The sequence below is a fragment of the Canis aureus genome, chromosome 9, assembly GCF_053574225.1.
Source record: "Canis aureus isolate CA01 chromosome 9, VMU_Caureus_v.1.0, whole genome shotgun sequence".
NCBI classification, from domain to species: Eukaryota; Metazoa; Chordata; class Mammalia; order Carnivora; family Canidae; genus Canis; species Canis aureus.
The window spans coordinates 56,495,390-56,511,846 of NC_135619.1; the positions used below are offsets into that span (position 1 = coordinate 56,495,390).

General features: G+C 35.2%; 1 protein-coding gene across 22 annotated transcripts in view; it reads right to left on the reverse strand.

Moving 5' to 3' along the window:
* Positions 1 to 16,457, reverse strand: part of CEP128 (centrosomal protein 128) — a 394,735-nt gene that overhangs the window by 258,713 nt on the left and 119,565 nt on the right. For all 22 annotated transcript variants that reach the window (XR_013386591.1, XR_013386590.1, XR_013386592.1 and 19 more), the window contains one exon: positions 3,850 to 4,200. Coding sequence is in view for 17 of the 22 variants with exons in the window: in XM_077910222.1 (XP_077766348.1) it covers positions 3,850 to 4,200 (351 nt within the window). In the remaining 5 variants the exon portion in view is untranslated. The remainder of the gene's footprint in view (positions 1 to 3,849; positions 4,201 to 16,457) is intronic.

Below are 16,457 nucleotides of genomic sequence, written 5' to 3' on the forward strand. Positions count from 1 at the left end.
CTATTCAGGAGCAGAAATGGGAAAAATAAGAGTTTGGTTGATTACAGAATGAAAATCAGTAAGATGTGTGAGATGGAAGAAAAAAATCAAAGATGCTGGTGAGCATGTTATCAGAGTAGCTTTTCACAAAGTCCAAGCTGACAGGAAAAAACGGATTCCAGGAAATGGCTGGTCAACCAGAGGAATGTGGAAAGATCAAAATCAGATGGTAATTGTTAAAAAAGGAAAAGGAAATAAAAGAAATGTGTAAGTTCAGAGAATGAAATTTTGGAACTAAAGATTTGAACATAGAGAAATAATAGATGAGGACAAATTTTAGCCACAGAAATTAGCTGCTGAGTGACTTGAAGGTCACAGTAAAATGGGAAATTAGTGAAGTTTAAGGATGTGGAGTTCAATGCTGACTTGAACTATATGTAATCACCAAAGATGATGACAAGAATTATAGGTAATGAAACAGGTTGAAGGGAAGCCAGATACAATAATCCTTGAGAAATGTGGAGGCATAATGTAAAAGTATGTAGCAGTCAGGAACAATGAGAAGAGAACATTCTAACCAAGCAAACCTAGCAAACCTAGTTTCCAAAGAAGAAAAGCTGAGAGAAGATTATGAAGGGGGCATTGAAAATGGCTGTGTGAAGCCAGAAGAACAATACTGTCTAAAACCATAAGAACAGGAACCAACTCTCCAAAAACCTAACCACAAAGTACACTTAGGTTTTTATTTTGTTTTAAATTAACTAAGAGGTAGACAGAAATTTTAAAAAGAAAAAAAATCGAGTATTTTTCTGCATGCGAGGGTACATGCAAACAAAATGCTGGATTATTCTAATATATCAGTACTTTAGCCTTTCTAAAATTGCATATCATAGAACCTTACATACATTTAAAATGTACTTCAGCACTGATCCTTCTTATTTTACAATCTTTAAATCAAAAAAAAAATTCAGCTTTTAAAAGACAGTATATATTACATATACTCTTCTCTTCCTCAGCATGAAGGAAAATATGGCAATTTAAGATTCTTGAAGTCAAATGTTATCAAGCGAAAGCTCAATACAGAGGCAAACCAATTATTCTGCTAACTCAGCAAGAAAAACAAGCAACCTAAGCAGCATTCCCATTATCCATATTAAAATATATATATTGGGCAGCCCTGGGTGGCTCAGCGGTTTAGCACTGCCTTCAGCCCTGGGCGTGATCCTGGAGACCCGGGATCGAGTCCCGTGTCGGGCTCCCTGCGTGGAGCCTGCTTCTCCCTCTGCCTGTGTCTCTGCCTCTCTCTCTCTCTCTCTCTCTATGAATAAATAAAATCTTTAAAAAAAATAAAATATATATCTATGAATTTGGAGATATTCAGAAAAGCATACGTTGTGATAGGATTCAAGTTCAAAATTTTTTCCTTTATCATTTGCAAAGCAGGTATCAGAATCAATAACTTCAAACAGCACTTTAAAAGACAAAGACAAAAATAGAAAAAATAGAAAAAATAAAGACAAAAATATAATTGATGATTAGATTTTTTATCTACATACTCCTAATGACCATCATATCATGATTCCCTGATGTAAACATCCATGCCATTTTCTTTCAAGGAAAGTATACAATCTGATATTTCTGGTTTTTTTCTGCAATGGTATGCTATTTGTTTGATATTCTATATCATTTGATAACAAAGTAGTTTTGTAATAAAATATATATCTAATAATCTCACCAAACTTCCAAAAATGTAGAAAAATAGGAAAAATAAATAAATCAGAGCAACTTTTAAGAGAATAAAACTCTTCAGCCTTCTGCTACATTTTTAAGTGGCAAATCTTAAAGCAGAAAATAAATTATGCTGGAAAAAGAGAAATGGAAGTAGTCATTGAAGTACTTAGAAAACACAAAAACCGTATCGTTTAAGTATAGAAAATGGCTCAACAAGGCTACTTACTAAACAATTTTCTCTGTATGACATAATGGGTTTTAATTGTAATTACATATTTTTTAATATATACTTCCAAATATACCCTAGAGTCATTGTTTGAAAATAATTAGTCCAAAAAAATGAAAAACAAAAACAAAAACAAAACAAAAAAGGAGTTGACTGTATTCCTAATGCCTTAGGGAGGCTTTGTGATTTTTTTAAGAATTAAATACTCCTTAGAGATATTATTCAGTAAGACATAAATATATGGATGGTTTTTTTCCGAAATTATTTACAACGTATTTCCACATCACAGATGTACTGGACACTTGCATGTGCAGTGAAATAGCTGTTACCCTTCTTCCTTGATTAACCGCTACTCTAACTGCAACAAGCTGCATTCATTTTTAAGGCTTTTAAAGTGGAAATTACAATGCCTGCTGTGATAATTGTGATACTACCCTAACTGTGGCAATCACTTTAAAACTACTTCTTTGCTTATCATTAGCAATGCTAAGTGATAAAAATAATTACATCAGAAGCATTCTGGGAAATAATTGTTTAACAGTTTTGAATATTGTGAAAAAACTCCATCTAGAAAACTCCGCACCGTGGATTAGGAAACAGTCTGATGACATGGTCCCTTCTAAATTTCCTCTAATTAAGTAAAATCCACAGATGATTTTCAATCACTCTCACCCCCCTTCTTTCTAGCTACCTCCCCTACAGTCATGCTCACTGAACCAGTGGCCAGACCAGGCTGACAACAGAATAATCAAGGTAGAGCAATTTGCTGGGATCAGATCAGTTCAGATTCAAGTCTGAAAGCTTTACAACTCCTGTACCTCAGGGCAACGAGTCACCCAGTATGTGTCAGATGTGTTAAACTGCAAAGCACTCCACAATGAGTGCAAGGTGATCATTTATTCAATCTTCCATATATCCATGAAATTCATATGTAAATGGGAAAGCATCTTTTCCATGACAGCTCATCTGAAATAAGCATCTGTCACTCTTAAACAATTGATTTTATAAATATAATTGCCCTACATCTTGTCTTCTTTGGAAAGAAAGTCAAGTTATCCAAGTAATTATTCTTCTGGATGTTCAGAATTCTTGACAAGTGACAAATGACAAAGCAGAAATGATACACTAAGACTAAACATGGATAAAAATCAACCTTGACTTTTCTGCTTATTATCTTATAAGCGTCTAAGTTTAATTCAACCCAAAGATACAGTTGAGAATCAACACAGGAGCATAAAATCCATTTAAAGTAACTGATTATACAAGAGAAAAGATGATGTGAAATGCATACGTAGATCAGTAAAACGCTTCTTGTTGCGATCAAAAAGGCATAAAAAGAGGAGTCTTAAAGAGCCTTGTGACCCGGTAATACTGCTCAGTCAGTGAGATTGTGAACATCACTCATGTAACTAAACCCATTATAGTTGCTGCCAGAAAATGGTCCAGTAATAACTACCACATTTTTAAATGCTCCTTTTCCAACCAATACTTAAGTTGAAATATACTAAAAAAAATGAGATTTTTAAGATACATGCACTGGGGGAAAAGTCAGGTGATATTAGAGAAGGCTTCGTGATTTTTTTTTTCCTTTTTTTTTTTAATTTTTTTCCATTTGAACATTAAAGAACAATTTCAACTTAGGAAACTAAAAGCTAAACTGAGGGACAGGGTGAATCTCTTTTAAGGGCCAACTCTAAAACCTCACAGAATGTTAAACTATTAAAAAAAAAACTTAAAAGATAAAAAACTAAGTTACTTTTACCTTGAAATAGCCAAGATAGAAAGACTCTTCTATCAAGGACATCATGATAGGTTACATGCACAGCTTGGCACTCAAGTGTTTATTCAAAGGAAGAATGAATGAATGGTTGGTCACAGCAAAAATCATTCCTTAGGAATTTGCCTTTTTATACCTGATTATTCTTGTCTGTCAGTTGATCAAGAGTTTCAGATTGTTTCTCCAATGCTCGCTCTAACTTCTTATGCTTAAGCTTCCACTGCCTGATGGACTCCTGAGCTTTCAGTTTCAGCCCTTCTCTCTTCTTCTCTGCCTCCTGTCTCAGAGCCTCTGACTGTTGGAACTCTAGAAGGTACTGCTCGGCCTGCTTGGTTGCATCCTCAGCATGGTGAGTCAGCTCTGAGATCTGAAGGTCAGCACGCTTATGTTTGGCCTCACAAGTCTCAAAGTGATTCTGGATCTCTTTAAGTTGATCCAACATCTGTAGTTGTTGCTTTTCCTTCTGTTCCAATTGCTGTGTTAAATTCTGGGAATAAAGCATGAGAAATATTAGGAACACGTTCTTGTCAAAACTGGATGCCTAACATAGTGTCAAACAAGAATCTCTAATGTCACCAAAATGGGAATCATCTGCACCAAATTCCCTTACTGGTCAGTCTAGAAAATGAGTCTCTTTCTGGGTATTTTATAAGCACATTAGCTGGTAATAATTTTTTATAGAATAGTTTCTCATTTTTAGGCTACTTCACTTTCCAAAAAGGGAAAATATGTATTTTCCAATTGACTGTCACCAAAATAGAAGGCCTTTTGATGAGAAAAACAATATGCATTACTTTAGTAAAAATGTAGTGCTTTGTCCAACTGAAAAAAAAGTCAATGCTTTTAAAAGTGTCAGGTTATCACAGTAGTGATACGTGATATTTCACTTTCTGGCAGCACATAAAACTTTGTGACAATAAAATAAAAATATCTAATAAAAATGCACACTGAGGGATCTCTGGGTGGCGCAGCGGTTTAGCACCTGCCTTTGACCCAGGGCGCGATCCTGGAGTATATTCGATCCCGGGATCGAATCCCACGTCGGGCTCCCGGTGCATGGAGCCTGCTTCTCCCTCTGCCTATGTCTCTGTCTCTGTCTCTGTCTCTCTCTCTCTGTGTGACTATCATAAATAAATAAAAATTAAAAAAGAAATGCACATTGATGATGGAAACATTAGTATAGATAATATTATATTTGAAAGTCCATTTAAAAGACTCAGCACGTGATGTGATGAGCACTGGGTGTTACACACAACTGATGAATTACTGAACACTGCATCTGAAACTAATGATGTACTATACATCGGCTAATTGATTTTAAATTTTTTTTAAAAGACTCTCAATAAAGAGTTTATAGATAGGTTATTTCCAGCTAAATCTAATGTTACAAGTTGATGAATTTAGCTCAAGCTTATATGAATCAGTGTAGGATAGATTTTTAAACAAACTTCAATTTATTTGGAATATAGTATAATTAAGAAAATCAAACTTGAACACTTAAAATCTAGTTTCCCAGAATGAGTCAACAATACATTTGGAAATTGCACTAAATCATCATGATTCATACTTACTTTAATTTGAGAAGAACTGGTAAAGATCTAATTTTAACTTCAAAAATGAGGACACTGCTTTTAGATAACATTTCATATGAATAAAAGAATGATGGGATCATTAACATTAAGCCACCATTGTAGAGCTTTGGAAGGGAGTAACAAATTCAGAAATAATGGATTCCATAAGCTGCCCTTCCTAAGCCTTACTTTCCAAATACTTGAGGGGCAAAGGTAACATGAAGAGGCCATGTCAGGACACTGAGATGATACTGGAGCTGGACAAACAATAAATATCATCTATATTGTAAGGCTCTTGCAAATGAAAACTGAAAACATTTACCGACTTCTGCTGACCCTCACAGCAGAAAGCCCAGTTCCAAGTTCCATTATCCCTGCATCATAACTCAAAAGTAAATACACTTTCTTTCATGATCATGGTTTGACATTATGGCAAAAAAAAAAAAAAAATTATATATAAATAATAATAATAATTAATAATAATAATGCCTTGAAAACAAGATTTTCAGAGCAACAGGTTTGCATTTGCTCAGTTTGCTAAATTCAATGCAGCCTGGAAGAGATGAGTCACTCCTTTATCTACCCAAACAAAACAGTAAATTGAGAACTGTGCACTTGTTTGTGTGGAAAATTCTAAAATGAAATCAGAAAACCATAGCCGTAGTGGTTTACCAGTTTGCCCTTATCAAAGTTTTACCACAAAACTAGAAATCAGCTTTATTAGCTAGTAGTATTCATGTGATTTCTCTATCAGCAGAGAGATACCAATATTTTTTTTTCTCAACAAACACTTGGAGAGTGGGTACCCTTCTTATGTGTTAGATACATAGCTTACAGAACAGTTAACGGGGCCCAGCTTTGAACCAAAAAAGTAAATAACATGTATTGGGGAGATATTCATGATACCAGCTAGATTACAACAGCAGATAATGCTAGATGCTAAAACGATGGACAGTTACCTGAAGGGGCCTGTATTCTACAGTGCAGCTGGGGAAGATCTCTCTTGGGAGGTGACATATGAGCTGAGATCTAAATGAGAAGGAGCTAGCAATAATAATTATTATTACTACTGAGGTTTATTGAGCACTTGAGTTGTGCAAAGGATTGAGCAAATGCTTTATAGGAATGACCTCATTCGATCCCAATATTACTATCTTGATTTTAGTGATGTGTAACCAACTCTCGGAACTTGCCCAAGATCACATATCTAATATGTGAGGGAATGGGATTCAGACCCAGACTGTCTGGCTTCAGAGCCCATGTTTTCAACTTTTTGCTAAGCGGCCAGACTCTCAAATGACCCTAACTCCATGCCTCTCCGTCATCTACTACCACAGACCTATCTTAGTGGCTTTTTCCAGATCTGCCGCCTCTGAAGCAAGAGTTATGTCCCAGTACTCCCTTCCTCCAATAATCCCTCCTCCCACTCCTCCCCACTCCTCAGGACTTTTGCTTTATCTACCAATTTTCCTGGTTCCCTCAGTCCTTTCCTTCTGATACATCTGCTCTTCATTGTCAGGAAGATGACCACGCCTTGACATTTCTTTTGCTGGCTTTAAATCCAAGTTCTTTGACCTAACTTCCTTAATTTTCACTTTAACCACTTTCTTGTTCATATCTCAAACTCCTTTTTAAAACTGAACTTAGGGCAGCCCGCGTGGCTCAGCGGTTTAGCACCGCCTTCAGCCCAGGGCGTGATCCAGGAGACCAGGGATTGAGTCCCATGTCGGGCTCCTTCCATGGAACCTGCTTCTCCCTCTGCCTGTGTCTCTGCCTCTCTCTCTCTCTCTCTCTCTCTCTCTCTTTCTGTGTGTGTCTCATGAATAAATAAATAAAATCTTAAAAAAAAAAAAGACAACTGAACTTAAATGTCAAAAAACACCAGCTCTGGGGGAATTAACAAACTTCCTGTTTCCTTTATCAGATTACTAAATCTTCTAAGGAAAATCACAGAGGGGTATCAGTTGATGTGATGGCACATGAAGAGGCAACTCCTCAGTACCCAGAAATTCTACTGCATGCCTCTTCCCAGTCCACACAGTGGCCCTTCCAAAATGTCCTGTCTTGGACCTACCATCTTTTCACTCACTTCTAGTATGTAACATAGCTCCTTCTTAAGAAATAAAATTACCCAAAGCAATCTACAGTTTTAATGCAACCCCTATCAAAATACCAAAAGCATTTTCACAGAACTAGAACAAATAATCCTAAAATGTGTATGGAACTGCAAAAGACCCCAAGTAGTAAAGCAATCTGAAAAAAGAAGAACAAAGCTAGAAGTATCACAATCTCAGATTTCAAGATATACTACAAAACTATAATAATCATAACAGTATGATACTGGCACACAAATAAGTACATAGATCAACAGCACAGATTATCGAGTCCAGCAATAAACCCATGCTTTTATGGTCAATTAATCAATGAAAAAGGAGGCACAAATATACAACAAGAAAAGACAATCTCTTTAGTGATATTGGAAAAACTGCATAGCTACATGCAAAGGAATGAAACTGGACCATTTTCTTTAAAAATGCAAAAAAGAAACTCAAAACGGATTAAACACCTAAGTATGATATCTAAAACCATAAAATTTCTAAAAGAAAATATAGGCAGTAATTTCTTTGACATCAGCCATAGAAACAATTTCTCCAAATACGTCTCCTTTACAAGGAAAACAAAAGCAAAATTAAACCACTGGGTTTACACCAAAATAAAAAGCTTTTGTACTGTAAAGGAAACCATCAACAAAACAAAATGGCAACCTACGGAGTAGTAGAATATATTTGCAAATAAGATACCTGATAAGGAGTTAATATCCAAAATATATGAAGAACTTATACAACTCAATACCAAAAAGCAATAATCCAATTAAAAAATGGACAGATGACCTAAACAGACCTTTTTCTAAAGAAGACATACAGATGGCCAACAGACCCATGAAAAAAATGCTCAACATCATTAATCAGCAAGGAAATGCAAATTAAAACCACAATGAGATATCACTTTATACCTGTCAGAATGGCTAAAATAAAAAACACAAGAAATTATAATGTGTTGGTACAGATGTGGGAAAAAAGGAACCTTATGCACTATTGGAGGGAATGTAAATTGACGTAGCCACTGTGGGAAACAGTATGAAGGTTCCTCAAAAAATTACAACTAGAATTACCGTATGATTCAGTAATTCCACTAACGGGGATTTACTCAAAGAAGATGAAAATACTAATTCAAAAGGATACACGCACTCCTATGTTTATTGCAGCATTATTTACAATAGCCAAGATACAACCCAAATGTCAACCCAAATGCCCATTCATAGATGAATAAAGATGTGATACACACACACACACACACACACACACACACTGGAGTATTATTATTCATCTATAAGAAAGAATGAAATCTTGCTGTTTGCAACAGTATGGATAAACCTAGAGGATATAATGCTAACTGAAATAAGTCAATCAGAGAAACACAAATACCATATGATTTCACTCATTTGTGGTATTTAAAAAAAAAAACAGAACAAATGAATGAACAAAGAAACAAAAGAGACAAAAAAACAGACTTACACACAGAGAATGAAATAGCTATTGTAAGAAAAGAAGGGGATAGAGGTATGGTGGGGAAATAGATAAAGGGGATTAAGGTACACTTATCTTGATGAGCACTGAGAAATGTGCAAAATTGTTGAGTCATTGTGTTGTACACATGAAACTAATGTAGCAAAGTGTGTTAATTATACTTAAGCAAAAAAATAAAATCATAGAAATAATTTTTTTAATGAAACAAACAAAAACCTTTATTAATCCAATGAGATCTAACCAGCACCCTATACTCTTCTTCCTACTAAGCCAAATTCCTGGAAAGAGCAGTCCATACCTGGTACCCCACAATTTTATTCCTAATTCATTTCCTCATTTATTGGATTTGTTTTCCATCCCTATCATACAATTAAAAAAGCTCTCACCCAGAGATCATCTACAGCCAAATATAATGGACTCTAAAACTCTACCCTAGTTTCCTTGTAGCATGTGACACGGTCATTTGCCCTTTGTGACTTTTAAGTCTCTCTTCTTCCCTGACTTTCATAATTCCCCTCTTTGCTAGTTCTCCTTTTTCTTCCTGTTCTTTAATAATCTCATTTCCTAGGTCTCTTCTACCATTTAGCTTTTAAATACAGATAACAGTACAAGGTTCTAGTATTAAGCACCGTTCTACCAGAAAATATCTGCAGTAAGTAAATATGTAGCTAGATAAAGATATTTAATAAAGGTGTTCTAATTCAGAAGTCAAACTGATTTTCTAAACTCCAGGCCTTTAAATATTGAATTATACAATGATTTCCTACATTTGGGAATCCCACAGGCATCTTAATTTTAGCATGTCAAAAAACTGAATAAATCTGATGCCCAACTCATAACAATTAAGGTAGTCCTACTTACAAAATGGTGGTAAAGGCTCTCTCTGCTAAGACTATATAGAAATGGGAGTGGAATTGTATATCTAAATAGTGAGAAAGTCTGAAATAACTGCTATGGGAAAAGAGAAAATGAACAAGAGATAAATGTTTAAAAGCTAACAAACAAATAATGTCATAGTCAGATAGTCTCAAATTTATAATGGATTCAAATATACAAAATTCTTCAACTTTCTCCAGCAAGCTTTTGAACCTAAAAGGAAAATAAGTTCAGAACTATTTATTTTTTCTGTAATTGTAGAACAATAAGAATAGGCACATGATTAACATCTGTAAGCCCAGAGCTTAAGCACATAAAGTTCTTTATTCTCACATTTTAAAAATTACAGAGTTTCATATTAACATATTACACACAATAACTTGCTTAGAAGAATATTTGAAAATACTATGGCATTAATTGGGTATATAAGTATAAATGAATAGAAAAGGATGTGGTTCTGGGATGCCTGGGTGGCTCAGCGGTTGAGCATCTCACTTTGGCTCAGGTTGTGATCCCGGGGCCCTAGGATCGAGTCCCGCATCGAGCTCTCCTCGAGGAGCCTGCTTCTCCCACTGCCTATGTCTCTACCTCTCTCTCTGTGTCTCTCATTAATAAATAAATTAAATCTTAAAAAAGAAAAGGATATTCTAATTGTAAATAACTGTGGTTCTTACTATTGATGGGAAAGTAGGTTTGAATTTGAACTCAAAGAATACTGCCTCTAACTGTCCCTAGTCTAGAAACTGTTGCTACTGATTTGCTCCCATCAGTCTATTTATATTATGCTTCAGGTAAAACCTGTCATAGAATTCCTTCCTATATTCACTCCTTGGTAGGTTCTATTCGGTCACTGTTTTGACACTATCTTTAATCCATCTTCCACAAATAGCCAATCAGAATAATCTAACTGTAATAAACATTTCTCCCCCATCTATCAAGAGATTATATTACAGAACCTGCATAAAAATCCTTCACATAAGCACACACCTATGGAGAGCACACAGGTAAACAAACACATCATTATTCCACAGATAAATGCTTTCAGGGTAGGCAAGTATTCTAAATATTAGTACCTTCCTATGTACTACATGAAATGCTAAATGAAAAGCAATTTTCATATTTATTCCATTAGGATGATTTTCAATTCTATTACTATGATCATTCCATTCCTGGAAGCCTCTTCTATCCTAAAGAACATTTTATAGTTAAACTGTGTGAAATTATCTCAGCTACTAGAACAGGGTGGTTAAAAATCATATCACTTAATCAAGTCTATTATTTATTTCTCACTATATAAGTACTGTCAAAGACAGGAATCATCCAAAAACACAGAATGTCCTTTTTTCCCCCAAGAATTCCATCCAGTTACATGGGAGAAAAACCTTTGAGGTTCTGTAGCCAGGCCTGAGAATTAAACCAATGTAAAATAGATTAACAGGAGAAAAGAACACAAATTGTATTTAATATTTTTACTTCTACATAGGAGCCTTTGTTGAAAAAATGAAGATCCAAAGAAGGGTTCTATTTAGAGCCAAGAGTTCCTAAGCCTTTTTGACAGAGAAATTATGGAAAGTTGACATGAAAAAGGAAAAGGGATCTAACAAGCTTCAAGGCGTAGTTAACTGTGGGAAAATGACTAGGAAATATATGGAGGAAACTAACTGGAGATCAGGATGATTTTAGGTTTGTTTGTCCAAGTCTATTTTAGAATCAACTCCCAATCTGCACTGATAAAAAAATGTTCTCTTCCTGGTAGATGGAGGGCACTTTCCTCATGGAAAATATTATGACTTCCTTTAGGTAGAAAAAGAGGGGTCAGAGTACCCTTCCTACATATACTGTTTCTCAAGGGCCCTCAACTCAATATATGCCAAAGTGACACTTTTGGGGTGGTCTGTTCAGATCCCCTTCACAGCACCTTACCAAAGGTTTATAAAAGCTCCAACTCAATGTAAAACCTTACACATTTGATTTCTCTTTTATCTCTTTCTTCAGGTGGGAAAAAAAAAAGTTAATAAGGAATTGTGTTGAAGGTCTCAGGTTTGCTGATAACTAGAAGGATTCACTGGATTCAGCATACAGTCATACTTATGTATGCTAAGATTTATGAGAGTGAAAAAAAAATTTATGAGAGTGAAACGATACAAGGCAAAATCAGCAAAGGGAAGAGAACATGGGATATAGTCCAGAGGAACCCAGGCACAAGCTTCCAGGAGTCCTCTCCCTGTAGTCACACTGGATCTGTTCAATTCTTTCAGCAGTGAATTCTGACAACATGTGTAAAGTACTGTCTACCAGGGAAACTCATTAGACACTAAGTGCCCCAAGTTTTAATTAGAAGCCAGTCACTGAGCTACTATCTGCCTAATATGTACCAAAATTCCAGACTCTGAGGAGCAAAGCAGGTGTTCAACATAAACCACATTCTTTGTACAAAAGGTTAGGCACCATGAGCTACATCTTATCATTTATGGAAAGTTTCTTACTTGATTATCATTAAAGTTCCCAGATGTCAAACAGGACCTATTTTGGAAGCAGACCTAAGGAAGTGGTCTCTTGTCTACTATGTTAACTCCTTTCTTCTCAGTAGTAAAATGGCAAAAAAAGAATGCATTATAACAATGCATTTAGAAGATAGCAGAAAAGAACTCTCTCCTTTTAAAACTGATTGGCTTTGGCTACCAATGTCTCCCTTTTTAATTGCTACAGTGATTGCATTCAAATTATACCTACAAACAGCCTACTCATAAGAATAAGGCAGATGAATAAGACATCAAAATGGAAACAGAAGATGAAAAAGAGATATTCTATTTTTAAAAAGCAGTTGTGGATAGAACCACCATAAATTCTAGCTTTAACTGTTCACACGTCTAAGATCGTAATTTTACATATGTGGGTTACAAAAAATATTTACCAACATAAAATTACAAAAGTGGAAAAAGTGGACTAGGTAGGGGGAAAATGGAGTAAATTTACAGAATAAAGGAACCAGTTCTGTCTAGTATACGAGATTCTTTCAATCTGCCTTCTTCCTATTTCTCATACTCATGAAAAAAATGCTAAGCCTACATTGGAACACTTTCCATTAAAGGACAATAAATAGACTATTATGTAGGTGACAACAATAATTATTTGCTCACTGGTATCATTACAATATAATACAATTTCTCCTCTACTCTTATTTAATAGTGGTTACACAAAAATAAATATTGATTCCATATCACTGTATTATTGACTTGGAAACCAGCCAAAAAAATCTCTTAAATAATTAAATAAGTTACCACGTTATCTCCTGAGATAGGAGGAAATCCTACACAGGAATTACACAATCTCTGAGGTAGAGGTGTTTCTGGAACATTTTTTAAAATGAGAGGGGGGAAAAAAATCACAGAATGAAGTTGACTTGACTAAAACAAAATCAGAGGTAGACTAGTTATCCCCTTCTATGTTCAAGACACTGGCCAGGCACAGAGGAAAGTAATATATGAGAAACACTAATTGGGACAAATATGATCAAGCAGGAACGAAGTAACATCATTGTTAGCTAGTAGAAATAGGATTTAAGTTAGTAAATTAAAGAGAAACTACTCTGATCAACAAGAAATCATAAAGAAAGACCCATAAAATAAGGAGACAATGGGCAAACTCAAGTGTGAAGAAGAGAAAAGATTGGATCACTGATAAAGGACAGGCATTTAAGAGCAAGGGTAGCATGAGCAAGAGCCACAGATGGGGCCATCAGGGCTATTCATGAAGAGTAAAAGTTCAAGAGGGCTAAAAAAAGATTAAAAAGTAAGGTCAGAAACCAGGCTAGGGGAATGCTAAACTCCAGTTTAAGCTTTCAAAAGTTTCTTAGCAGGGGAATAATATGATCAGATATGTGCTTGAGAAAGATTAATCACCAAAGGACATCATACTAACACCAGGATATTAAAATATTATAGCAACATTAAAAATAATTGAAGATCATCCTTTTAAAGCAGGAATGGACTTTTAGAACCAATTTTTTTTTCTCATCTGAATTCAATTTCAGCAATCAAATTCAATAGAGTTGGCTTATAGTAGATACAAATGCCATCTATGGCCTTCAGGAGACTAGGAAAAAGAAGAAACCACTTGTCAGTCTTTTTGAATAAAATACAGGTATGTTTCCATTCAATCCAATAAACATTGCACTCAGAACAACCAAGCTACTGAGACACAAAGGTGAATAAGATGGCACAGTTCTACATTCTACTGCTACAGAAAACCATACAGTATAGTTAGGGTAATAGACACATAACAGTTATTTTTAATAAAAGTGTTAGATATGAGCAATTTTTCTCCTGCATTTCAAATTCTGTCTCTCTTTCCAATTTATGCTTCCTAATCTATACTTACATTTCATTCTTCAGTGTCTTCATCTGTCCTTATCTTTATATGATGTTTTCTAACAATGATTCTTTGTCAAAAAGAAAAGAGCCCTGAGCTAACACCATTAAGTGGTGGCTAAGGGAACAAAAAGAAGATAATTTGCACTTGCTAGTAAAAGTAATAAAGACAAAGAGAAAGCAAAAAAAGGTAGAAGGCAAGAAAAAGAAAGAGGTAGAAACACAGCTAAAGAGAAAACAAATGCCCATGCCAGCCAGTCAATGTCAGAACCCAAACAACAGCCAACACCACTATGGCAAGATTGTGCATGGCACTCCTGTCCTTTTTTCCCTTCCATGCCTTTCGTGATGAAAGGGCTCATAACACTGGTGTTGGCAGGGGAAATGGGAAATGGGTTTGAGAGGAGAATGGGAAAGAAGGAACAGATTTAACAAGAGAATCTAATCAACTAGACACCTCCCAAAAAGTCTTTGTAAGAATTCAAAACAACTTGATTCTGTAATGTTTGAAAAAGAATGATCCCAAATTAGGGGCAAGCCAAATGGAAATACAGTCATCTGTAAAGGCTCTATTTAGTAATGAAAAATTAGTGGAGAGAAAAAGCCACTTGTTCAATTTGTTCAGTTTTCCCAAACAGTTTGATAAAAGCCTCTTCTAAATTCTGGACAAAAAATTACCTATAAATTTTTCTTTTAATTTTTATAATTGCTAGCCTTTGAGTTTTAGATACATGAAATATATAGCACAACAGTTATACACATGCACACATAACATACTTTTTAGTACACGAGGGTAAACATGTATACTGTAAAATTATGTGTTTATATTATACTCACTTTATTGAAAGTTAAAAAACAAGTTTAAATTTTAACTATTATAAAGATTAAGAATTTTTATATCTTGTAATTGATGACAAGTTATTTTAAGCACAAATGTTTTGGTTCCCAAGTCTCCTTGGTTGGAAACATCATTCTAATTATAAGATTTCTCATATAAAAACACACAAACCACAAAAGATTGATCTGTTTTGCAATACAGTTTCTAGAAACCCAGCACAGTGAAAAGCAGCAACTGCCTGTTATCAAAATGGTAAACTGAAACAAAATGATATCTAAAGTATAGGCAAATATAAAGTTCAATTCTTCATAAAGACAAAAATGGTAACATTAAAGTTAATAAGTAAGAAGCCTCAAGTAGAACACGGTTTGAGACAGAATTCAATTAATTATCTTAATACTGACTCTGTGAACAAAGATAAGGCTAATTCCAGCCCAAAATATGACTGCCTTAAAGCAGACATAAGATGAAAACACAGACTGACCAGGGATATTCAAAATGAGATGCAAATATCTCAGTGAGAACAAGAGGACTGATTCAAGTATAGGAAAAAAATTAACATTTTATTTATATTTACTGTATTTATTGAAATTAAACTCTTTTCCAGAGTTAGGTTAGTTAAGTAACCTAAAATGGACAGGAAGCTTTAAAAACAAAAATCATCAAAGAAACTATACACTGAGGGGTGCCTGGGTAGCACAGTAGTCTAAGTGCCTGACTCTTGGTTTCTGCTCAGGTTGAGATCTCAGGGTCATGAGATGGAGCCTCATGTCTGGCTCTGTGCTCAGTGCAGAGTCTCTTAAGACTCTCTCTCTTTCTCTCTCTCTCTCTCCCCTCCCTTCCCCATGCTTGCTCTCTCAAATAAATTAAAAAAGAAAGAACGAATGAACAACACATTGAATATAACATTACAATATATGGATAGGTATTTGTAAATGTGACATTAGGATTAACATGAATTCAACCAGCATTTGCAGAGTGCCAATCATGGGCACAAGGCTAGGCTCAAGGGCTATGAAAATATAAGGCAAGGTCATGTTTCTCAGCTAAAAGAAAACCTGATTACTGGCACTTGGTTTATGACCTGACCAATAGCAGTTGGCCCCCATCTCCACCTCCTTCTATTATATCTCTTATCCCATAGAGGCTACAAAACTGAATGTTAAGCACTTTCTTGAGCTAGGTTTGGGGGCAAATTAGACTCAATAGAGAGAGAATTAGAATGTGGAAACTGCGAAGAGACAATATACTTGCTAATTTGGCTTTTTGCTACTGGCCAGCCAGGTCTTAGAGATGTAATTTATTTTGTTCTGTAGTGAATATGCCCCTTTGTGCTTTCCCTTCTTAGAAGCCTAGGCAAGGCATGTATGCAAACAACTATTGCATAAAATACCTAGAGCAGTTCTATTTTGCACACTAACCCTTAATTGATGTTATAAAGTTTTGCCTTTACCATGTAAACAAAAGAACCGATTTAATAGGATTTCACCTCAAATTCTCAG